The sequence below is a fragment of the Silurus meridionalis genome, chromosome 1 (assembly GCF_014805685.1).
Source record: "Silurus meridionalis isolate SWU-2019-XX chromosome 1, ASM1480568v1, whole genome shotgun sequence".
In the NCBI taxonomy this organism is placed as follows: domain Eukaryota; kingdom Metazoa; phylum Chordata; class Actinopteri; order Siluriformes; family Siluridae; genus Silurus; species Silurus meridionalis.
The window spans coordinates 21,741,407-21,766,703 of record NC_060884.1 but is presented as its reverse complement, the minus strand read 5'-3'; the positions used below and the strand labels follow the sequence as shown (position 1 = coordinate 21,766,703).

The 25,297-nt window shown below is 38.1% G+C and overlaps 2 protein-coding genes across 2 annotated transcripts in view; one reads left to right on the top strand and one right to left on the bottom strand.

Moving 5' to 3' along the window:
- The window catches only part of gng12b (guanine nucleotide binding protein (G protein), gamma 12b), a 51,068-nt gene extending 47,453 nt beyond the window's left edge, over window positions 1-3,615 (top strand). The window contains exons 3-4 of the mRNA XM_046854234.1: window positions 3,001-3,119; window positions 3,272-3,615. Coding sequence (XP_046710190.1) covers window positions 3,027-3,119; window positions 3,272-3,397 — 219 coding nt within the window. The 5' untranslated portion in view covers window positions 3,001-3,026 and the 3' untranslated portion in view covers window positions 3,398-3,615. The remainder of the gene's footprint in view (window positions 1-3,000; window positions 3,120-3,271) is intronic.
- A 7,650-nt stretch (window positions 3,616-11,265) lies between these two features.
- gadd45ab (growth arrest and DNA-damage-inducible, alpha, b) lies at window positions 11,266-13,814 on the bottom strand. The gene is made up of 4 exons (XM_046836492.1): window positions 13,640-13,814; window positions 13,092-13,193; window positions 12,758-12,974; window positions 11,266-12,018 (listed from the first exon to the last, which is right to left on the bottom strand). Exons 1-4 carry the CDS (start codon window positions 13,687-13,689, stop codon window positions 11,905-11,907), a joined length of 483 nt encoding a protein of 160 aa, XP_046692448.1. The 5' UTR covers window positions 13,690-13,814; the 3' UTR covers window positions 11,266-11,904.
- Window positions 13,815-25,297: the final 11,483 nt, after the last annotated feature.

Here is a 25,297-nt window from a genome sequence, read left to right as displayed (position 1 = left end):
AACTTTCAGTGTGTTAAACACGTCAGATGGATGAAACACTGCACATGTGAAAGACTAAATCCTTTGAGTGCTGTATTTGCTCATCTAACTGCCATTGCTTAGCTCACATTTTGGCTCTCATGTGTGGTAAGTTTCCTGCTCTTACTACACCCCCTCTTCATCCTGCACCCCAACCCAACCCTGTATTTTTTTACACAACTTTTAATCATTTAATACTGTCCAGGCTGGGAGAAGAAAGAGAAGGAGCTTCCTGTAGGGAGGGAGAGGGGAAGGAGGGAGAGGGGCGAGTGAGTGGGTTAATGAAACGGATGTGGCTATCTGAGCTCTGCTAGTTACTCATGTTGTCACATGTGAGCATCCAATTGGCCACAACGAGAGGAAGTGGAGAAGGATTGATCTCATAGAGCGGTCTGTAGGGGTGAACGAGTGTGTGAGCACGGTTTCTCTTTGTCTGCCATTGCTGTGTTAAGATGTGAGGATGTCATGCTCTGTTAGTGTAAAAACGACAGAATTTAGTTCTCACACCAACATCTGTAGACAGACAACCATTGCATAAAGTGATCAGAAAGAGACCACAAACCTGACCATTGGCTTTTGCAATTTCTGGAATGCGTATGCAATCAAACAGTTGCATTTTTACTTGCCAAATGTGCATATGGTTTTGTTGTAATGATTTTAATGATTTTTCTCATAAGCACCATTGTTTTGTCAAGCAGTAAGTAAATTGTAATTAGGCAGCGAGTTGGAGCTTGAGACTGGCACAAAGCTTCTGCTGTGTTTATGAGCAAGAACTTTCAAGTGCTTACATCTGTGCTTATATTTGCTTCTGATTCACTTGTAGAATGTTTTGGATTAGGGAAGAGCATGTTACTGATTGGGGGCTGTGCTTGTAACAAAGCCATGTTTGCATTGTATCACCAGTAGACACTAAATAAAAAATGTTGATGGTATAATTTGTCGGCATGTACAGCTCTCTGAGTGTAAATCTGACGTTGACTGGGTTGAGAAGAGGCTTCAGTGCATCAATAATTTCTTCCAAAGCTATTGCGATCAGTTGCTTTACATAGGAAGATAGTAGTAGGGAAGATAGTAGTAGTTTTCACAAAAAAATTCAAATAAAATATTATAAACAATATAAACAATCAGGCCAATAAAGTATTCTGAAATTCACAATTGAAAATCAGTATTTTATTAACAGTGCATTACTTATTAATCTACAGTGTCGAACTCTTTCTACCAACAAAACCTCTTCTTTATCTTTCTTTTCATTGTACTGTATATGTAGCCCCTATGTAAAGGGTTCACCAACAAACTGACTGCTGTACCCTCACTGGCTTATGTCAGCCTGTTCTGTCGGGTGATACTGAATCACTGCTCAGTGTTCTCTCAGCTGGTTATGCCATGCACTAACCGCTTACTGTTCATATTGTGCTGGCTAAATATAAACCCTTATTTTCCGGAACAACTTTTGTCATCTCTCAAGGATGCTATGTACTGCTAGCATTGCCTGCACTCCAGTTAATCTGAGTAATGGCTTTCATAATGCTTCATTGCTTGTCATTTTCCACCTCCGGTGTGAATGCTGAAGAAGATCGGTTGCAGGAAATCAAGTCCCCTGCGCTGACGTTTTCTGTTTAAATTCCTGTGTGCTTCCAGTTTGACTGTCATTTTGTTAAACCTTTGCTGGAAGTTTACTTTGTTCCCTTTGTATTTTTATAATTTTCTTCACATTAGTATGCAGTAGGTTTCTGCACAGTTCAAGCCTTTTTTTATTTATGCATATACTCACAGCACACGCAGAAGATATTGTGTGGTTTTTGCATGTGGGTTAATTTGGGGCTTCTTAACCCCTCTTGATGGTTGGTACAGAGCCAGATCAATCAGACAGGACGATTTGTGAGTCCCTCCATTCAGCTTTATCTCTGCCCTCCTGCTCAGCTTTCTGTTCGTTTCAGGGCGTTCCGCTTTGCAGAGATACGAGCCGAGAGACAGACAGAGCAGAGGGCTTTGTGTGCTCTTCCTCTAAATGTCTGATAAGAACGCCTTGTTTCTCAGGAAGTGGGATAAACAGTGTGTTGTGCACTCTGTGGCTTGTCTGAACATCTGGTGCTAGTGCAGCACAAACTATAACACTGATGGTAATGCTTGTTTCTGTTAAGCAGGAGAGAAATTGCATGACCCTTCTCTGGATTCTTTGACTCTCCATATAGTTTTATTAAGACTCTTTTCATTACTAGGTTGTTTGGTTAACCTTCACCGGGTTCTGTGGTCAGGACACATAAGCTTTGATCATCTTATTGGTTCTTACTGATGGTTGTTTTTTTTTTTTTTTTTTCACAGGTCTTGCTGGTATTTTTTTATTTCAAGGAAAGATAACATAGTTGTGACAAATAGTACTATTAATCAATCAATATGCATCATATAAGTATATACTATATACTAAACCACAGTGTAATTACTCCAATATTTTGTTGTTTGCCGAGCACTTGACTACATGTGGTTTGCTGAATTTAAAGTTTAAATATAAGGTGCCCATAAAATTCGACTCTGCAGCTTGGTAGCAAGAAACATACTTCAGGAAGCTGCCTGTTTGCTATGATTACTAGTGTTTGTGGTGGAGTTGAAACACTGTCTGAGTTTCAGCTTGTATCAGCTTCAGTGCATGCGTGTGTTAATCCTGTTCCTCAGATGAGTTTTCAGATTTGCATGTAAAGTTTACAAGAAAGCACATGGCAACAGATGTGTTCAGACCCATGCAGCTTGCTCCAGGTTTTTTTATGTCTCTTTCATCAATAGCTTTGCACACTCCCTATGCACTGCCTGTGCCCCAGTCTCTGTGCAGAGCACACTACTGTTTGTGTGTATCATTCATTAGAATAAATATATTGCACAGTTCCTGTTTTGTGCACAGAAGCCTGGTTTTAACGAAGTGTTTTATCTTTGTGTTTTCAGATGCATGCATCAAGATTTAAAGTTGTGTTCATTTGTTTGCATTTGCAGATCTGTGAAGATCGTCAGCAAGAAACATGTCATCAAAGATGCAGAGCTCGAATAACTTAGCGCAGGCAAGAAGAATCGTACATCAGCTACGAATAGAGGCAAACATTGAGAGGATAAAGGTATTGCAGACTCCTAATCACTGATATTACATTAAAAAAGGAAGCACATTGTTATAAAAGAGAATAAAAAAAGGCCTATTTTGTCACACAATATTATTATTAATAATATTATTATTATTCCATTTCTCATTACTGCATTTTCTCTTTCCTAGGTTTCTAAAGCATCTGCAGACCTTATGCATTACTGCAGCGAGCATGCCAAGTACGACCCTCTACTCATGGGCATTCCGGCCTCAGAAAACCCTTTTAAGGATAAGAAGCCCTGCACTATATTGTAGTGGGAAGCACTAATCAAATGCTCTTTGATGCCTCTTTTTTTATAGAGAGAATATTTTACCTTAAAGCATTCATACACTAGCCTTAAAGTCAGCTAACATCCACATTCTCACTCTGCTTTTATTCTCGTGCCCTCAGGCAGGAGTATTTCACTTCTTTCATTTCTGTTCTATTCAAGAAAACAAGACCAAAAACCTCTAATTAAACAAGTTTCATGGTGCATTGACAAAGCTTCTAATATTTATTTTTTTAACCCCGCTATTGATTGCCAGAACTGAGAAGCTGTTTGCTGTGATTATCCTCTCTGATGTGGTCTACACCAGTCCGTTTTACAAATAAAGAAGAGAAAAAAAAATCTCAGTTGGGAAGTACCCAAACAAAGCGCTCTACTCATCAAGGCCAGTTCCGTTTTCTTTGATCATCACACCCTCTTAATGTCTCAGTTCTGATAACAAAGTTCAGCAGTAGCGCTCTGACTGTGTTATACTCATATTCACTGGAGCTAGAATCAGCTTTTCACCTTTCAGGGAAAGTGGGAGGAGTCCAGAAGCAGATGCATTTATCCAAAATGTCTTGCAGATAAGACAAACTGTAATTCAAGCATAAACTCATCATGCTACTAGTGGCAAACTGCAGAAATAACATGTTCACATAGTAATAAATCAAGGCAACTGGACTTATGGACTTAAAGTGGTTTATTGTTTAGCAGTAGAGCAAGGACAGAATCTTATTTTCTTATGTTTAATGCAGTCTGCATGCAATCCTCACAGAACTACAGTAGACATAGTTTGCCTCACTTAAATCATTACCCATTTTTAAAAGTAGCACAATGTCCTTATTAGTGCCTTCAGACTCTGGGACATACAGTACCTCTGTGAGTCAGATGCATGTGTGAATTAATAGCAGACTCCATAGTGAGGAAAAAGGGAATCCCATTTCCAGATCGGTGCTACTATTCTAATAGTTATGTGACAACTTTTCACCCAATTCCTAGATACCTGTGTAATTTAACCAGAATTATCAGAAAATCACATAAGCAGGTGTGTTTGTGGTTAATACCTTTATATATTGTATGGTGTGATTATGTGACATTGGGCCTCATCAGGCTGGAAACAAACAAATAAATTTACAATACTCTGTGAATTAAAATAATTTAGCAATAATTCTTTTTAAAAGAATGTTCGTATCCTACATGCAGTTTATATTGTTAGCAAATTTTCGTGCATTATATACTAATCAGAATTTAAATGGATAAACTTCAGATTTCTATGAGTTGCTGCAACAATATACACAATATATTGTCAAGTTTAAATAGCTCATTTGTTTACAACTAAACTCACAAATAGATTGACAATTTTGTAAAAATCTGTTGTATTAATTATTTAAGTGATTCTTACAGCAGAAGGAAAAGTCTGCGATCACCAACATGCCACAGTGGCTGAGATGCATTACTGGCAGATTTACGCACACTGTGTTTGGGATGCTTTCACCATTTATTCACTATTTTGTTGTATTCAGCCCTGTTTTCAGTGCTGAATACAATGCCTTTTTTTCATAAAATGCCTTTTTTTTTTAAGTTTGGTGACATCACTAAATGTAAATCAGCTGTGAACACACCTGGTACTTTGCTGCCATTCATGAAAATTAACAAATGAGTATTAAGAAGAACAAGCCATTCCCTTTTTTCTTCAGTTTGGCTTTCGAAAAACATTGAGCTGCAACTTTATAATTTCCAAATGAGGCGATTTGGAGATGTATTTTAACATTATATCTGCTAGCTTTGCCAGTTTACTACCATTCAGATTAGATGTGGATGCCTGAAAGTCTCTATATGCATTCAACTTTTTATTTGGATATTAAAGCTGCTATCTTTTCCAAATTTAGGACTCTACCGAATTTCATATTGTGCCATTCTGCATTGGTTTAAATTGTACAAAAAGTTGAACCAAACATGATTAGGAGTAAAGCACCAAACAGAGTGGCTCTACATATCCTTAAAGGAGTAGCACAAGTACAGTTGCCTTGTCTTAATACTACTAGAGACTGAAACTGACCCAAATGACTGGTAGCCTTTAGAGTCTTGTTGCTCATTGTGGAGGAACCTGTGGCGTCACTCTGACGTAATTCGTCCTCAAGTGTACCAGCACTCCCTCTTTAACTCCGCACATCTGAACAATGGAGGGCTTTACGCAGGTCAGTGAAAGGTCGCCTCCTCTGTCAGAGCACTAAACCAACCATGTTTTCTTTTCACCCTTCCCTTTACAAAGTTGCCAAAAAGCTACACATAAGCTTTGCCACATTGCAATGGAAAGCTCTTGTTTTTTTGCATATGGCAAAAGCGAGTGCATTGCTGTGAGTAAAACCACCATTACTAGTGAGTGGTATTTTAGACCACCATTGCATTATATTTCATAACCCTTGCAAATGCATGTCGGATAAGTAAGAAGCATGACCCAAATTCTCCTGCCTACCCAGTTCTTGCCTTTGCCTTAGAAAACTTAAAATTTTTATTGTTGTTCTGTTTATGGTAGTTACAGTAGCAATCTATATGATTGCATTTCATGGTACAGTAATATATTGTAACCTTTTAATGATCATATGCCTTATTTACAAAATGATCTTGATTGTTTTGATTTCTAATGATAATGTCTTCTTTTGAATGATAAAATCTGTTAACTTCTTTGTGCCAACCTGTCATGTCCGATCTAGCCAGCAATAGTAATATCTCTATAGTCACTGCCAGTGCTTCTCTCTTTTTTTATTTTTTTTTTATTTTTTTTTCCCCAATGCTGAGCAAACCATAGACGAAGAATTACTCCAGTGACTGTTATTGTGAATTTGAACATTCCATGTTTACAACTGCAGTTTGGGTTCCCTAGAAGGCCATGCAGTTTTTAATCTGTGTATGTGAGTGCATTTTTTTAACACAAAAAAATAATGCTTTATGTGTATGCTCAAACAATTTATGGCTGGCTGAAAACAATTGAAGGCCTTAAATAAGTATTCCTGCTCTCACACTTGCTACTCTTTTACACTCAAGGGTTCCTTTACTGTGAACTAGCAGCCTGCAGTCTTACACACTGTGTATCACCAATCCTCAGGACAAATCGAGTAAAGCCTTAGGCCCATGAATATAAACAAAAAAATTGTTTAGCACAAATTCTGTCCAATAATAAATAGAATACTTCAACACTTAGCCATGCTAAAATCTGGGGTTTAATAGCATAAAAAAAATCTTATTGAATTGGTAGTCACGAACACATTAAATAGCACTGTATCATGCTAAATATATACAATTAATATTGTGTTCTATAGTCACTAAGCAGCCTTGCACTGTCTATTCATCAAAGTTTTATGATATTTCCCTCTAAAGAGTATTGAATCCCTTTTAGTCCCCTGTTGGTAATTCTGCAGCATAATGTGTTCATCCCTGAAAGTACTTTTGTATGGACCCTTGTGACAACTCGCTCAAGCTTTTTGCCTTTCAGAGAAAAAGATTGTTTAATATAAAGTGCTGCACTCATTCTCGGAAAATAAAAAAAAACGTTATCTTGTGTGGATCATTCTTCTCAAAAGAACTATGACCTGTGAAAAACACCAGAGTTTGATTGCAAATTCTGATGTTACATATGTCCCTTTTCCAGTTAAAATAAAATATAATTTTATTCGCAACATTTTTGTCTCGATTGATTGACCTCAGATTTTGCATTCACAATGGAATTTCCAGTGTCCTTTAGAATGATTCGCGCCCTTTATAAATATGAGGCATTATATTTATATAAGTAAAATAAATGGAACACAATTTTCCACTCAAGCAGCTATTTACCTTTGTTGTAAGACAAATTTGTGAAATTAGTAAAACTACTTGCATAATAGTAAAATAGTAAAAAATTATTTACTCTTAAAAATATATAACAATTATATAATTTTGTTTCAAATTACTTATTAGTAATATTAAAACAATTAAACATGTTCTTATAAACAAAATTGCTTTTAGTATTTGCAAATGTTGTTGAATTGTTTAAACTATATTTCTTTTTCCTCTCTGGGATAAATATTGGATGGATGCATACCATTTCTTTTTGTCTATTTCTTTGGAAAAATCCAAAAACACAAGGGGGAGAGAGATGGTTGTGTACCTAAATTTGGGAATGTATATACAAAATACAGATAGATTCAAAACATTTATAAGCACAATTTGGGCTAGTTTCACATATCTAAAACAATTGGAAACATGCCAGGAATTGGGCACATGAGCACAAACTAATGAATATAATGTCAAAGGATCGAAAAGTAGTATTGAATTTATATTCAGTGAGCAGTCGGTTAGGCCTTGACAGTTTTAACTGGTGCAATATAAACTGGATAAAAAAAAAAAACCATGACTGAGTGGGTCAATGAAAGGAAAGAAAAGCCAGAGAATGTTTTCCTTAATAGTTCAGAATAAAAACAAATTCCAAACTAAAACGAAGACACAACATGCTGTCACTGCTGGCCATTGAGCTAGAGCTTGACAATGAGCTGAACTTTGATGATGTGGTGGAGTCTGAAAGGAAAAAAAGCAAGAATGAAGCCAGTGGCTTAAGGCAAGAATACCTTCAGCTTTGCACTTAGGTCACTTAAATACTCACAATGCATGTGTAATATAGTAATAGGTGCATTTTGAGGGTTTTTTTTAGTTTATTTTGAGGTCAGGTGCTCAACACTTTGTATTAGATGGGCTCATTTAACTAAGGCAGTTTGCACATGCAGAATCACATAACATTATAAAATAGAAATTAGCTTTATTAGCAATCTGCTTTTTTCTAAATGTTATAGGCATGTCTCATAAACCAAAACATTTGGAAATATAATTAGCTCTATATTATTTTTGTCCCAAGTATTTCTTCATTTAGATTCTTCAGTAATTATATACTGGCCAACACTTATCACCAAAGCTCTGGCCACAAGGTGTAAACCCAGATAAGGAGGGTTCCCCCTTGAGTCCTGGTTCCTCTTAAGGTTTTTTCCTCAAGCGATCTCAGGGAGCTTTTCTTTGCCACTGTCACAACTGGCTTGCTCATCAAGGATTAACAATTATAAGGAACAAACGTATAGGCAACTTTTTGATACAATCTTATAACTGCTTTATCTCTATAAAGCTCGATTGTAAAATGTCCATAAATAAAAACTAATTAAATTGATTTGAATTGAACAACATGCCAGGGCACCACGCACACATGTTGACTCACACAAAGGGGCAATTTACAGTCACCAATCAACCCACTGCCATTGTTTTCAGTAGGCAGGAGTAACACATGAAACTCCACACAGACAACAATCTGGGCTCAAACCAGAGACCCTGAAGCTATAATGTGATATCATTACCTGTTGGTCTACTGCTGCTCAAAAATCATTGTTGAAATCAGTCAGTGATGGTCAGAGCTAGCTGAACATGGAGCTGTTTGCAGTAATGTAGGTGTTATAAGTGTTAAGTGTGATACATTTAAAGGTTATATAATGATGTGGTGTATTGTTCCTCATTCATTGTTGTTGCAAATAGTCCGATAAACAGATTGAGTTTCAGGAAAACCTTTCTAACATACTTGTTGTAGCCTTTAGGTCAGACGAGTGTTTTGTAATTATCCATCCCTTCGTCACTCCCAGAATCAGGTCAGTCTGTATCTGTTTTCCCACAGTGAGTGATGAACATAGATTTTCTAGTCTTTTCTGATTGAATTGCCTTTATGTTTGGAGTACAAGCCCAGAAAAAAATCCAGTTCGAAATACATTTAAGTGTCTGATCTATATTTCAGTGTGGGTTTAAAACAAAGTGTCAGATGAAGGCTTCTGCCAGTCTTGAAAGATGGGCTGGTCAGTGGCACTGCAGTTTAGCCTTTTGTCTGGTGTTACTGACCTGAGACCACTAAAACCATACTCAACCATTCTGAACTAGGGGTTACATTCCAATGTTTTATGAACCGGATAAACAAGTCTGTAGATTTCCAACGATATAACTGCCTTTAAGACATTTTTGACCCTCATACCGGCTGAGTTTGACCTGCATCTATGCCGTTAGACCCCCTTAATAAGTTTGCATTCCTTGAGTCATGGGAATGGCTGATGTGACGCTTCTAACGAACTTCGTGGCCCAGAAAGCAGCTGCTCTCTGTCTGTCTCTCTCCCCCTCTCTTTGCTCACGGCTGCATTTTTTCCTTCTGCAAAGTGCAAATCAGCTCTGAAAACTCTTTAGTGCTCACCGGTACAAAGATAATGTGAGACGTTTTATGATCCCTTGTCTACAAATGTCCCTAACAGGTCTCTCTCATCTCTAAATTGGGGACTTTTTTGTTACATTATTCATTTTGTAATATTAGTTGGGAAAGATGATCTAGAAGAGGAACCAGAGGCTGGAAATGTATCAAAATGCATTTTCCTGTCTTTGAAATACTAGTGAATTTCATCATCATTGATGAGAAAGACGAATTTATCAGAACTCTTTTGCTTAATTCCCCTTAAGAGAAACCTTTCTCCACTTGTTTTTTTCCCAAGGTGAATTGTCCGTTGGACTTCTTACCAGGCCGCTCTCACTGATTTACAGCTGGCCTTCATGCTCCAAAAGCTAATGGTATTTATCCATGCCAACCGCTTCTCTTTCAGCTCCAGCAGGAAGTGCTTGGCCTGCTTTCAGGACTATTTTAGCTATACCCAGTCTCGACTGGTTTTGACTCATGCCATTTCTTTTAAGTATCCTTTGTCTCTAAAACACAGCCCCCTATTAGCAATGCCCTGCTGCTAGGTATTCTTGCACTATTGTCGCTCTCTGAGCTGCTGCTATTTTTGGGATCTGTGAGGACCCTTGTTATCTCCTGTTTTGTGTAAAGATCCCAGGGGCCCAAGTAGTCAGTCATAGCGCAGCTGCTGCACACACCAGAACGGAGTTCTCTCTCTGTCAGTGTGCATTAGTACGTCTATTTTTGGTTTCGTTGGAAAGCAAGGGTGTGGGCTGTTTTCTCTGGGCTCAGTGTCCTTGTTTTACTGTTGCCAAAACAAAGGAGGGTGAATGATGCACTTCGAGATTACCGCCCATACCATTATTATGTGCTTAGAGTGCAAAACATTTTGCTGGTGGTGCATTTTTTTATGAGACAGTGGCAACATAGAAAAACCTGTTGGTGTACACAAAGAAATTAGGAACATTTTGTTTCTAATGTTGATGTTCACTAAATCTAGCACAAAATAACACCACTATTGGCAGAATGCAAGCAATGAACATACCAGATTCAACATAATGCATAAAAACCAGAATGCATTATTTTTTTTAATGAGCCTGGTGATTTAATGACACTTTGTGGTCTTGTAATCGCATTACTTTTTGTGACTTGTCTGCTTTAAAGCTTCTCAATGTGCATGATGTCTTTAAGTTCAAATCTGATTACTTTTAAAAAGTGATAATTGTTTTATGTGTACTCATAGGCCTCACAGGCATGCCTGGCGTTTCAAAGTTTTATTTCATCATTTGGAGAAAATAAGTTTTTGAAATGGCTTCTTCTAAAAAGATCCAATTCTACATTGGAATAAAAAAAATAAAAAACAGGCTCCTCACAAATTTGAAGTCTGTTCAATAATTATTTGTTTACACAGTACGTTACAACACATTATCAGCACATGCTTACCTGGATCACTGCAGACACACTGAAAAGTGTATGTTATGTGCAGTGTCATCATTACTTCCAAAAAAACTGCTAGCTAATGTTAGCTCGTGCACAGGGTTACTGAGGTCACTCCAACATGAGCACGTTACCTGACCTTTGACATTAAGCAATGCCAAAAAGAGTACACTTTTTAGAGCTACGGAAAGTTGCACGAGATACAAGTCAGAAACCATAAGTTGTGTTGCTTTTTTATTTGTTTTCATTTTTAACAGTTTTAAAAAACTGTACATTTCAACATAAATACAAATCATTAAATAAACACATTAAACAGACAGACAAAGAGAACGCTCACATAAAACATAACGCTTTACCAAACTCATCAGTTTTGCAGAACCAAAAAAACAATTCCCATGTTTAAATAGATAGAATAATTAAAGTTAATAATTAAACATCATAAGTTAAAAGTCCTCTCCGAGTTCCAGAACGTTCTGTGGAAATATGTTTAGTAATCCATCAATCTGAGTTGTGCTCAGTGCAGTCATTCCAATTTATTCTGGTCCTGTGATTTCCGGTACTGTCTTATTATTCCGGAAAGGCAGGAGCTGTTCATTCCGTGTCAACATTGCTAACACCCTGCTGAGTCATGTTTCCTGTTCATGCCTCACTCTCTCCGGCCTGAAAGAAAATCCCCATCCTCCTGATCAGCATAACTGGTGGATTAGATTTCCTTGTTCCTTGCATATTGTCGATTTCCCCCACTCCTGTCATCCTCCTTGTGGCAATGTAAAGACAGTCCAGGGATTCGGCCGAGGCAGGTATACACAAATATGGTGCAGTAGCTTGTGTGATTCGTGATTTGATCCATGTGCTCGGGTTCATCGCTCAGGCAGGTTGATTACGGGCACCCACTGGTCCAAACAGCGACTGTCTCTGCAGAAGCGATTCAGTTTGCTCAAGGCTGGGTCTTTGCATGCAGATGACTGTGGTTTCTGCAAAAACAAAAACAAAAAAAATGTAAATTAATCATAGGGGTTTAAATTGGACACATTCATTATAAAAAATAAATAAATAAATAAAAAATACTTTGCATGCATGCCTGCTCAATAACACAGAGATGAAGGACTCTAAGCAGCTTGGACCACACAATAAGCTTGGCAGCAAGTGATTTAAGTGCTGCCTGCTAACTTAAAAAAAAAAAACCTTTTCTCAGAATCCTTTCTAATTTGCAAATCGGTGGTCACTTTACAGAACATTTCTTTCCAGGAAACACTGTTTGCGCAAGCAGTGCTACAGGAAGTGCTGTGAATTCAGCCCAAAGCAGCTGCAAAAAGCCCAGTAACTGGAGTCAGATGGCTCTGTAGGGCTGCCAATTTGCTGCTGCCTCAGACTGACTGGAATGCCACATCACACACACTCAAATGAATCAGGCACCTTTTAACAAGCCGCCTTCAAAGGCAGCGGTGAAAAACCTACAACTCTCAGCTCAGCCAGACTCTGGCACAAAAGATGCACAGCGCGACGGATTTGCAAAGAAGACAGCCAAGGTCAATCCTGAGTAACCGGCATGAACATGCGTTCGAATCCACAGAGAGCGTAGCAGGAAGAAGTGCGAACACGCCCTAAAGACCCATGCACGTAGGCGATAATTGGCACATAGGTGCTTTTTGCATTTAAATGACTGACATTTTCAAACTCCTTTCAATCACTGAGGAAGGAAATGACACGTACAGTGACTAGGACGCAGTGCAGGTCCACTGGCTCTCCTCCCATTGGCTTGACACCGTCCAGGATCTCGGCCAGTCGTTTTATGTTGTTCACACGCAGAATGTTGATGTCGTTTTCGCAGCAAAACGCTTGGATCAACGTGAAGTGGATCTGAAGGGCGACATCGTGGACGTCCTCCTCGTCTGTAGCCAGGAGACACAGGACCACGTTGTCTGGGTCTCTGGGGTAGGGAGGGAATGACATGTACATGAGCCAGATCATAAATTATGCACAAATGCATGCAGGCTGCACGGTGGGTTGTGGGTGGGATGTGAATATAAAAAGACTCTTAACTTACATGTTGAGTGATTTTGCAGCCTCGTAAACCCCGACTGTGATACAGCCCTGAGGTAAAGCAGCAGTCAGCACCTCCTCAAGTGCTTTCACCACAGAGTCCATTCTGTATAAAAAAAAAGGTGCAAAACTATTGTTAGCTTATTTTCCTCATCACTGTTTTTTTGAACAGGAAAGAAACAGACCACATACAGCAATAGGAACATTAAATTATTTACTGTGCACTACTTGTCGTGCATGAGTTGTCTTAAAGTATTAAATACGGTTATTAAAAACTTATTAAAAACATAAATGTGAATTTGTCGGAAACTACTCTCTGGGGAAAAAAATACCTATTTTGACAGGTCATACCTGCAGACCTGTACAGTTTGCACATTGCATTTCTTTTCCAGGAAACACCAGAAGAGATATGCTGAGGTTAGCTAATCATATCTAGAGTGCCCTGACTTGCATGCATATGCGCGCGAGCAGATCCTGCGCATAAGCCTCGCTCAAACTCACTATAAATGATCAACATAATTCAGTACAGTTTTAGACATCACATAAACGTACCTTTCCGTGGCGTTATCCCCGCAAAATTCCTCGTAGGTCATATTGCACATATCAGGAATATAATCCGTGAGGTAAACTCTGCAGCTGACAGTAAATCCTGTAAGGTTCGCTGAACCGCACACGAGCTCTTCACCAGAACCAGACGAATTTGAAGCCGCGCGAGCCGAAGTAGTCTCTCATGACCCGGCTTATTTGCATACGGACTCCTATTGGTCTGACAGGCAGCGCGAGCTACACTGAGAGAGCGCGCCTCTTCCAGCTACTAATTCGCATATTCGCATACTTATTGGTCAGGCTACAGCCAGCAGCTTGTGAAACAGTGCTAGATTTGGGCGTGTCTAAAAGCACCTAATTTACATACCCAGTTATTGGCCAACTGTAACAAAAAGACTCAGTGTGTTCTGCGAACTGTGTCCAAATCACCGTAATTGTAATTTCCTAATCATTTTATTTTATAAAGTCATTAAGGATATAATGTTGGAAATCAATCCTTCCTTGATTTCACAATATAGCCTGCCAAATGTGCTTGAAGATATCAGATTTACTTGCAGACCAAGTGCATTTGAGCAGCGCACTTATTACACAGACTTATTACAAACCTACAGCGACACCAGGTGGCCGATTACAGAACAAAGCCTTTGTTTTACTTTTATGTTTTTTTTTTTTATGAAACCGTTGGCAAGGGACAGTGTAGTTAGAGAGCATCAGATGGTGGTCTGTAGGATGACTTTGGCGGTGAAGAAGATGAGGAGAAGAGTGAGGACTGAAAGAAGAATAAGATGGTGGAAACTGAAGGAGGAAGAGTGTAGTGAGAGATTTAGGGAAGAGGTCAGACAGGGTCTCAGTGGTGGTGAAGAGGTGCTGAATGATTGAGCAACTACTGCAGAACTGATAAGGGAGACAGTTAGGAAGGTACTTGGTGTGACATCTGGAAATAGAACTGAAGACAAAGAGACGTGGTGGTGGAATGAGGAAGTGCAGGAGAGCATAAGGAGAAAGAGGTTGGCAAAACAGGATTGGGATCGGCAGAGAGATGAGAAAAGTAGACAGGAGTACAAGGAGATGCGGCAGCAAGTGAAGAGGGATGTAGCAAAAGCCAAAAAAAAGGGCATATGAGGAGCTGTATGAGAAGTGTGACACTAAGGAAGGAGAAAAGGATTTATACCGGTTGGCCAGGCAGAGAGACCAAGCTGGGAAGAATGTGCTGCAAGTTAAAGCCATAAAGGATGGAGATGGAAATGTGTTGACTAGTGAGGAGAGTGTGTTGAGAAGATGGAGGGAGTATTTTAAACAGCTGATGAATGAGGAAAATGAGAGAGAGAGAAGGTTGGATGATATGGAGATGGTGAAGCAGGAAGTGGATAGGATTAGTAGGAGGAGGAAGTGAGAGCAGCGATTAAGAGGATGAAGAGTGAAAAGTCGGTTGGACCAGATGACCAAAACCAGATGGTATTGAGTAAAAGACAGGAGGTGGAATTGGAGGTAGCAGAGCTGAAGATGCTGAGATCTTCGTTGGGAGTGACGAGAATGGACAGGATTAGAAATGAGTTTATTAGAGTGACAGCGCATGTAGGACATTTTGTAGGACATCCAAATGAGGATGGGTTCCCCTTTTGAGTCTGGTTCCTCTCAAGGTTTCTTCCTCATTACATCTAAGGGAGTTTTTCCTTGCCACAGTCTTGGCAGGGATCATCAGGGATAAATACACACCATTCACCTTGACTGTTGATATTTGTAAAGCTGCTTTGAGACAATGTCTGTTGTGAAAAGTGCTATAGAAATAAACTTGACTTGACGTTTTGCAGATAAGGTATGGGAGGTCCAATTGAGATGGTTTGGACATTTGCAGAGGAGGGACATGTTCACTTTTGTACATTGCTCTGGACAAGGGCATCTACTAAATGCTGCAAATGTAAATGTAAACATGTGGTATATCGGTTGTGGAATGCTGAGGATGGAGGCACTAGGAAGGAGGAAAAGAGGAAGGCCAAGGAAGAGGTTTAGGAAGGTAGTTGGTATGCAGGTAGTTGGTTTGAAAGAGGCAGATGTAGAGGACAGGGTGGTAATGGAGACGGATGATGTGGCGACCCCTAATGGGAGAAGCCGAAAGAAAAAGAAGAAGAAGCTTTTGTTTAAAGGTTTTATGACCAGCAATGAAGTCACATGTCTAGATCATGATTGCTGTTGTTAAGTCAGGCCGATGTAAAGTGCAATGCTTCTGTACATTAATTAATAGCTAACATGGAATAAAAGACACAGAAAACAGTGCCACTAAACTATACACACACACACACACACACACACACACACACACACACACACACACACACACACGTACTTGTTTTTGCTACATGGTGGGGACTCCTGACTGGGTGGGTACTCGTTGGGACACCGATTTCTAAATACATTAAGGCCACAATTTTAAGTCAGACGTCTCTTTTGGATTTTTTGTTTCCCAAAAATCATCTTTATTTTCAGAAATACACAAGTTTAGCGAGCTCAATTTTTGTCCGTTTTTTTCTATTCGGGTTGGGACGTCCCTATTTTGTCTTACCACCAACCACCTCTAGGTGTCACTATTATAATTTATCTGCAGATTATCCAATTTATACGCAAATATAACTGTGTATAACATGAACGCAGATAAAGATTAAGTTCAGACCATAACTAAAGTGTTGTTTAAAAGGGAGAATTTAACTGTTTTTATTTAATATATTTTTTTTTTGCTTTTCACTATTTCCCTTGGTCCCATCTCTTGTATTTGAATAGACAATTTCTAAGAAAGTAAACAGTAAAAAAGCCTTACCTCACTTCCTGTTTAACATATTAAATTCCGAGAGTCTAAAAAGTTCCACATTTTGGTATCTACAACACTCATGTTATATGACAAGCAGGAAATGTTCATGTTCATTTACACCGTCATGGTCTAAAATAAATAATGATCTGTGCATAATGGAATCTATTTAAATTAAAACAAAACATGCATGTGACAACCGTGTTGCAAGATATATTGCTATATAATATATCTATATAAATATCAGGTAGAAGTAGAAGATATTTGATGTACAACCATGATTAACAACCATCTGAAAAGTTTGGGCATTTGGGCAATTCCACAAAGACAAGAATCTGTGACATCTAATTCTTGAACTAAACTTGAACTAAAATGTTTCTGAACATGTTTCCTTTAACAAACATATGAAAAAAAAACCATCCATTAAAGGCTTTTCACCTTTAAATTTTTCGCTTCATGGAATCAATGCGATTTTTTACATAAAATTTGACTGCCTTCCAACCTCTCCCTTGAAGTGCTGCTGGGGATTTGCACTGCATGCACTGGCCTTTACCAGGAACCTTGCCAGAACTGATGTAGTCCATTTGAGTCTTTTCCACAGCCTGGATCTCCTCTGTAACCACTTTCTCCGTGGGTTTTGTGAAGATCCTTAATAAAATAAAAGTAATTAGTAACTGTGATAAAAGTGACTCATAACATATAAGTTCGCCTCTAGCTTTCCCATAATTCCCTACATAAGCTGACTACATACCTGCAGAATTTGAGGGTGGAGGTGAAGCATCGTTTTTTTTTCTCGTTTTTAGAGTCTGATCCTTCACTGTCCATCAGTACTCTCTCTAGTAAACACAGCAACCTCAGAGAAAATAATTATAGCTAAATAAGTGGAAAAATATTTTTTAAACTGCTACATTCATCAAATAATCTATAACCAACAGTGGTGTTTCTGTTAATCATAATTTTTTAAAACATCTTTATATACTCAGGCCTGTTTTAACTTGTGGATCAATCAGGATCACATCTAGATTCCTTCCCTTGAATTGAGATAGTTGTCCTCTCTCCATGGCTAGAAGAACTTTACTTATCTTCGCCAGCTTTAATGTACCTTCAGGTAGCCTGTTGTACTGCCGATGCACCCTGATGTCGTGTCCTAAGAAGTCATCCATTTCATTGTCTTTCAAATTAAGGACCTTGGATATAGTGGCCATGTGCTTTCTCAGTCTAGTGGAGGATGACGCTTCAGGGTGATCTGCTCCACAGCCTAGAGCAATCTGACGAATAATGTCTGATCATCTAAAGTGACTCAGTGCTCGTGGTCTCTTTCCACATCTGCAGCAAAGAGAAGTTGCAGAGAGTTTCACTTTGCCTTGCTCAAATTTCGGAGCGCCTGGGATGAGACACACTCATTCGATTTAGTTTTCTTTAAACGCTTGCACATTGCTAAGGGTGTTCTTATCACCTGACATCATCGCCTCACATTCAATAATGTTTGCCATCTTCTTTAGGTTGTGCCAAAGCTTTAATGCTAAAGATAGTGTTTTGTAAGTGCTGGTCTCCTCATTCAAGCCAGCCACACTGTGAACTGCTTCCACCATCTGTTTTCTTCTTCAGCATCATGACCTTCACATTTGAATTAACAGGTGAAGATGATTTTTTACTGTCAGGTTTGTCAGATGTAGAAGACTGTCCAGTGTCTGTGTTCAATATAGAGGATTCTTTGGTTCCACTGCTCACCAATGAACTAGAACTTTGAATCCCCAACCTTGTACGGAACGGCTGATCGGTAAACCAACACCTTACCTACTGAGCTACCAGTTCCCATCTTTGCAAGCAGTCAATAAGCCTAATGAACCAACATGGCTTCTTTTCCATAATTCAACACCATGTAACTCATATTAAAAGTAGGCCAAACAAGTCTTCAAAAATGGCAAAGAAAAAAAGCAATCTTTTAAACAGGTCTCTTAAATTAACAAATAGATTTACAGTTTAATGTAACAAAATAAACTAACTATTAGATAAAAAAAGCAAAATAAAAGCTTTACCCTGGCAACTTCAGGGTTTGAAACCACAACTTTGTGGAGACCTGCAGATCGGTAAACCAACACCTTACCCACTGAGCTATCCTTTTCTACTCAGTCCAGTAGTGAATAAGCCTAATGAATCAACATGGCTTCTTTTCCATCTTTCAACACTATGTAACTTATATTAGAGTAGTCCAAACAAGTCTTCAAAAAAGACAAAGAAAAAAAGCCATCTTTTAGACAGGTCTCTTTAATTAACAAATAGATTTAGAGTTGAATGTAACAAAATAAACAAACTATTAGATAAAAAAAGCAAAATAAAGACTTTACATTGGCAAACTTTGGGGTTTGAACCCATAAACTTGTGGGGACCTGCCACTCGTTAAAACAACATCTTACCCACTGAGCTATCCTTTTCTACAAATATCAGCCAGTTAATAATCCTAATGAATCAACATGGCTTCTTTTCCATCCTTCAACACTATGTAACTCATAATAAAAGTAGGCCAAACAAATCTTCAAAAAAGACAAAGAAAAGCAATCTTTTAAACAGGTCTCTTTAATTAACAAATAGATTTACAGTTGAATGTAACAAAATAAGCAAACTATTAGATAAAAAAAGTGAAATAAAAGGTTCAAATTGGCAAAATAGCAGTTTGAACCCACAAGCTTCTGGGAACCTGCTGACTGGTGAACCAACGCCTTACCCACTGTGCCATACCTTTCTACTAGCTCATGCAGGCAATAAGCCTTATGAACCAACATGGCTTCTTTTCCATAATTCAACACCATGTAACTCATATTAAAAGTAAGCCAAACAAGTCTTCAAAAAAGACAAAGAATAAAGCAATCTTTAAAACAGGTCTCTTAAATTAACAAATAGATTTACAGTTTAATGTAACAAAATAAACTAACTATTAGATAAAAAAAGCTAAATAAAAACTTTACCCTGGTAACTTCAAGGTTAACTAACTATTAGATAAAAAAACACAAAATAAAAACTTTACCCTGTCAACTTCGGAGATCGAACCCATAACCTTGTGGGGACCTGCAGATCGGTAAACCAACACCTTAACCACTGAGCTACTCTTTTCTACTAGCTCCTGCAGTCAATAAGCCTAATGAATCAACATGGCTTCTTTTTCATCCTTCAACACTATGTAACTCATATTAAAAGTAGGCCAAACAAGTCTTAAAAAAAGACAAAAAAAAGCAATATTTTAAACAGGTCTCTTTAATTAACAAATAAATTTACAGTTGAATGTAACAAAATAAACAAACTATTAGATAAAAAAAAGTGAAATAAAAGGTCCAAATTGGCAATATAGGGTTCGAACACACAAACTTCTGGGGATCTGCTGATCGGTAAACCAACGACTTACCCACTTGGCCATCCCTTTCTACTAGTTCATGCAGGCAATATGCCTAATGAACCAACATGGCTTCTTTTCCATAATTCAACACCATGTAACTCATATTAAAAGTAGGCCAAACAAGTCTTCAAAAAAGACAAAGAAAAAAAGCAATCTTTAAAACAGGTCACTTAAATTAACAAATAGATGTACAGTTTAATGTAACAAAATAAACTAACTATTAGATAAAAAACACAAAATAAAAACTTTACCCTGTCAACTTCGGGGTTTGAACCCACAACCTTGTGGGGACCTGCCGATCGGTAAACCAACACCTTACCCACTGAGCTATCCTTTTCCAATTGCACCAGCAGTAGATTTAATGCAGTAGTTTAATGTAACAAAATAAACTAACTATTAGATAAAAAAAAGCTAAATAAAGTTATTTTTAATGGCAACTTCAGGGTTTGAACCCACAACCTCGTGGGGACCTGCCGATCGGTAAATCAACACCTTACCCACTGAGCTATCCTTTTCTGTTCTCGCCAGCGGTCAATACGCCTAATGAATCAACATGGCTTCTTTTTCATCCTTTAACACTATGTAACTCATATTAAAAGTAGGCCAAACAAGTCTTAAAAAAAGACAAAAAAAAAAGCAATATTTTAAACAGGTCTCTTTAATTAACAAATAGATTTACAGTTGAATGTAACAAAATAAACAAACTATTAGATAAAAAAAGTGAAATAAAAGGTTCAAATTGGCAAATCATGAGTTCAAACCCACAACCTTTGGGGAACCTGCTGATCTGTAAACCAACACCTTACCCACTGGGCCATTCCTTTCTACTAGGGCAGGGGTCGGCAACCCAAAATGTTGAAAGAGCCATATTGACCAAAAAAAAAAAAAATCTGTCTGGAGCAAAAAAATTAAACGCCTTATATAAGCCTTATAATGAAGGTAATGTAAGCGTCTATATTACCCCCTTAGTATCAAAATGATAAGTAGGCTACAAATACATAGTGAGCATTCATGATTAAATGTTTATTTTCCCTGCAGCGCATCCTGGAGAGAATGACGCACGACGTGACTACTCTGCTGTACGATGGTGTTTTAAGTTTAACTTCCATTATAATTTTAATGTATTATGTATTTTTTTTTGACGTAAATCTTCGTTGACAGAAATGTTGAAATTAAATATTTATTATACACATTTTTACAACGTTGAAAAACGTTAAGAATGTTTATTAATTTATATCGTACTGAAATAATATTATATTATTATTATTTTTAATTTTTTTGAAAAAGCTCCAGGGAGCCACTAGGGCGGCGCTTAAGAGCGGGTTGCCGACCCCCGTACTAGGGCAAGCAGTCAATAAGCCTAATGAACCAACATGGCTTTTTTTCCATAATTCAACACCATGTAACTCATATTAAAAGTAGGCCAAACAAGTCTTCAAAAAAGACAAAGAAAAAAGCAATCTTTTAAACAGGTCTCTTAAATTAACAAATAGATTTACAGTTTAATGTAACAAAATAAACTAACTATTAGATAAAAAAAGAGAAATAAAAGGTTCAAATTGGCAAAATAGGGGCTCAAACTTACAAACATCTGGGGGCCTGCTGATTGGTAAACCAACGCCTTACCCACTGTCACAAAGTAGACAAAGTAGACAAACTATTATATTTCAAAAAAAGAAATAAAAACAAATATGTTATGTTGGCAATGCCAAGGGTTGAACCGACAACCATGGTGGGGAATTGCTGATCGGTAAATTTACACCTTATCCACTGAGCCACCAGATCTGACATGTACAAGCAGTCAATAAGCCTAATGAACCAACATGGCATCTTTTCCATACTTCCACACCATAAAAAAAGAAATAAGAAAGTTACATTGGCAATGCCGGGGCTTGAACCCACAACCATGGGGGAACTGCTGACTGGTAAACCTAAACATTACCCCTGTGCTACCAGATATGATTTATGCAAGCAATCAATAAGCCTAATGAACCAATATAGCTTCTTTTCCATACTTCAACATTATGTAAATCTCATTAAAAGCAGCACAAACAAGTCTTTCAAAAAAGACAAAGAAATAAAGCAATCTTTTAAACAGATCTTATCAATTAACAAATAGATTGACAGTTTAATGTCACAAAGTAGACAAACTATTATATTTCAAAAGAGAAATAAAAAATTTAACTTGGCAATTGCGGGTCTTAAACACACAACCATGTGACGATTTGCTGCTCAGTAAACCTACACCTTACCCACTGTGCTACCAGACCTGACCGCTGCGTGTAGTCAATAAGCCTAATGAACCAACATGGCTTCTTTTCGATACTTTAACACAGGTTCACAGGTTCAAATTGGCAAAATAGAGGTTCAAACCCACAAACTTCTGGGGACTTGCTGATCGGTAAACCAACGCCTTACCCACTGGGCCATCCCTTTCTACTAGCTCCTGCAGTCAATAAGCCTAATGAATCAACATGGCTTCTTTTTCATCCTTCAACACTATGTAACTCATTAAAAGTAGGCCAAACAAGTCTTCAAAAAAGACAAAAAAAAAGCAATATTTTAAACAGGTCTCTTTAATTAACAAATAGATTTACAGTTGAATGTAAGAAAATAAACAAACTATTAGATAAAAAAAGTGAAATAAAAGGTTCAAATTGGCAAAATAGGGGTTCGAACCAACAAACTCCAGGGTACCTGTTGATTAGTAACAAAACACATTACCCACTGGGCCATTCCTTTCTACAATTGCAAGCAGTCAATATGCCTAAAAACCCAACATGGCTTCTTTTCCATAAATAAAAATTTATAATGGCAACTTCAGGGTTTGAACCCGCAACCTTGTGGGGACCTGCTAAACGATAAACCAACACCTTACCCACTGAGCTATCCTTTTCTACTAGCTCCAGCAGTCAATAAGCCTAATGAATCAACATGGATTCTTTTTCATCCTTCAACACTATGTAACTCATGAAAAGTAGGCCAAACAAGTTTTCAAAAAAGACAAAAAAAAAGCAATATTTTAAACAGGTCTCTTTAATTAACAAATAGATTTACAGTTGAATGTAACAAAAAAAAAACCTATTAGATAAAAAAAGTGAAATAAAAGGTTCAATTTGGCAAATCATGAGTTCAAACCCACAACCTTTGGGGAACCTGCTGATCTGTAAACCAACGCCTTACCCACTGGGCTATCCCTTTCTAGAAGGGCAAGCAGTCAATAAGCCTAATGAACCAACATGGCTTTTTTTCCATAATTCAACACCATGTAACTCATTAAAAGTAGGCCAAACAAGTCTTCAAAAAAGACAAAGAAAAAAGCAATCTTTTAAACAGGTCTCTTAAATTAACAAATAGATTTACAGTTTAATGTAACAAAATAAACTAACTATTAGATAAAAAAAGAGAAATAAAAGGTTCAAATTGGCAAAATAGGGGCTCGAACTTACAAACATCTGGGGGCCTGCTGATTGGTAAACCAACGCCTTACCCACTGGGCCATCCCTTTCTACTAATGCAAGCAGTCAATAAGCCTAATGAACCAACATGGCTTCTTTTCCATAATTCAACACCATGTAAATCATATTAAAAGTAGGCCAAACAAGTCTTTCAAAAAAGACAGAAACAAAGCAATATTTTAAACAGGCCCCTTTAATTAACAAATAGATGTACAGTTTAATGTCACAAAGTAGACAAATTATTAGAATTCAAAAGAGAAATAAAAATTTTACCTTGGTGATGCCGGGACTTGAACACCCAATCTCGCGGGGACCTGCCGATAAACAAACCAACACCCTACCCACTGCACTACTGCGCCCCACTTGCACAAGCAGTCAATAAGCCTAATGAACCAACATGGCTTCTTTTCCATACTGCAACACCATTTCTTCTTCTTCTTTTGGCTTCTCCCATTAGGGGTCGCCACAGCGGATTATCCGTCTCCATACCCCCTGCCCTCTACATCTGCCTCTTTCAACCCAACTACCTGCATGTCTTCCCTCAACACATCCATAAACCACCTCCTTGGTCTTCCTCTTTTCCTCCTTCCTGGCCAGCATTCTCCTACCGATATACCCCATGTCCCTCCTCTGCACATGTCCAAACCATCTCAATCGCGCCTCCCTCACCTTGTCTCCAACATGTCCTACATGCGCTGTCCCTCTAATAAACTCATTTCTAATCCTGTCTATCCTCGTCAGTCCCAACGAAAACCTCAACATCTTTAGCTCTGCCTCCTGTTTTTTACTCAATGCCACTGTCTCTAAACCATACAACATCACAGATTTCACTACAGTGATACAAACGAATTACAAAACGAATTAAAAGTTGTTACCTAATGAATGTGTCCAGGCTGAACATCCACATATAGAACACATGCAGAGAAAAGATGATGATGATCAGGAATGTCTCTGTTCTCAGTCATGTTTACATCACTGACTCCCTCTGTCTCATCCACGTTAACCCCAAACTTCTTACTGCCTTCTGCCTGCTTATTCTTAGCTTTGTAAACTAGTCTACGTATGTGTTGAGTAAAAGTCAGGACATTATACACCAGTGGATTGAAAAAGGTGCGCAATGACAGGAAATCGGTTGGTGGGCTGAAATCGGCGCAGTGAAAATAAAAAAAAATTATATTTCACCAAATCGATGGATTAAAACTAAAGTAACAAACCGATTTTGAAAATGTAAGAAGTAGGAAGTACAGATATTTGTGTAAAAATGTAATGAGTAAAAATAAAAATAAAAATAAATAGAGGAGTAAAATATTGATACCAAAAAAATCATCTTAAGTACAGTAACGAAGTATTTGTACTTCGTTACTTTATACCTCTGCACTTCACTGCTGTCACACTGTCCTCATGTCCTGCACCACCCTCACATACTTCTCTGACACACCTGACTTCCTCATACAATACCACAACTCCTTTTTACGCACCCTGTCATATGCTTTCTCTAAATCCACAAACACACAATGCAACTCCTTCTGACCTTCTCTATACTTCTCCATCAACATTCTCAAAGCAAATAATGCATCTGTGGTGCACTTCCACTACTCTTTCCTATAACTTCATGGTGTGACTGACCAACTTAATTCCCCTGTAGATACTGCAGGTCTGCACATTCCCCTTGTTCTTAAAGATCGGTACCAGCACACTCTTTCTCCATTCCTCATGCATCCTCTCACATTCCAAAATCCTGTTAAACGATATTGTTAAAAACTCCACTGCCATCTTACCTAAACATCTCCATGCTTCTACCAGTATGTCATCTGGTCTAACTGACTTTCCACTCTTCATCCTCTTAATAGCTGCTCTCACTTACTCCTTACTAATCCTATCCACTTCCTGCTTCACCAACTCCACACCATCTAACCTTCTCTCTCTCTCTCTCTCTCTCTCTCTCTCTCTCTCTCTCTCTCTCTCTCTCTCTCATTTTCCTCATTCATCAGCTGCTCAAAATACTCCCTCCATAT

Coding starts and splice junctions, on each gene's coding strand:
- gadd45ab (XM_046836492.1), bottom strand. CDS start 13,689: ATGTGCAATATGACCTACGAGGAATTTTGCGGGGATAACGCCACGGAA. Junction 13,194..13,639: donor GGGGATAACGCCACGGAAAG/GTACGTTTATGT, acceptor TTTTTTATACAG/AATGGACTCTGTGGTGAAAG. Junction 12,019..12,757: donor TGCACTGCGTCCTAGTCACT/GTACGTGTCATT, acceptor TTGTTTTTGCAG/AAACCACAGTCATCTGCATG.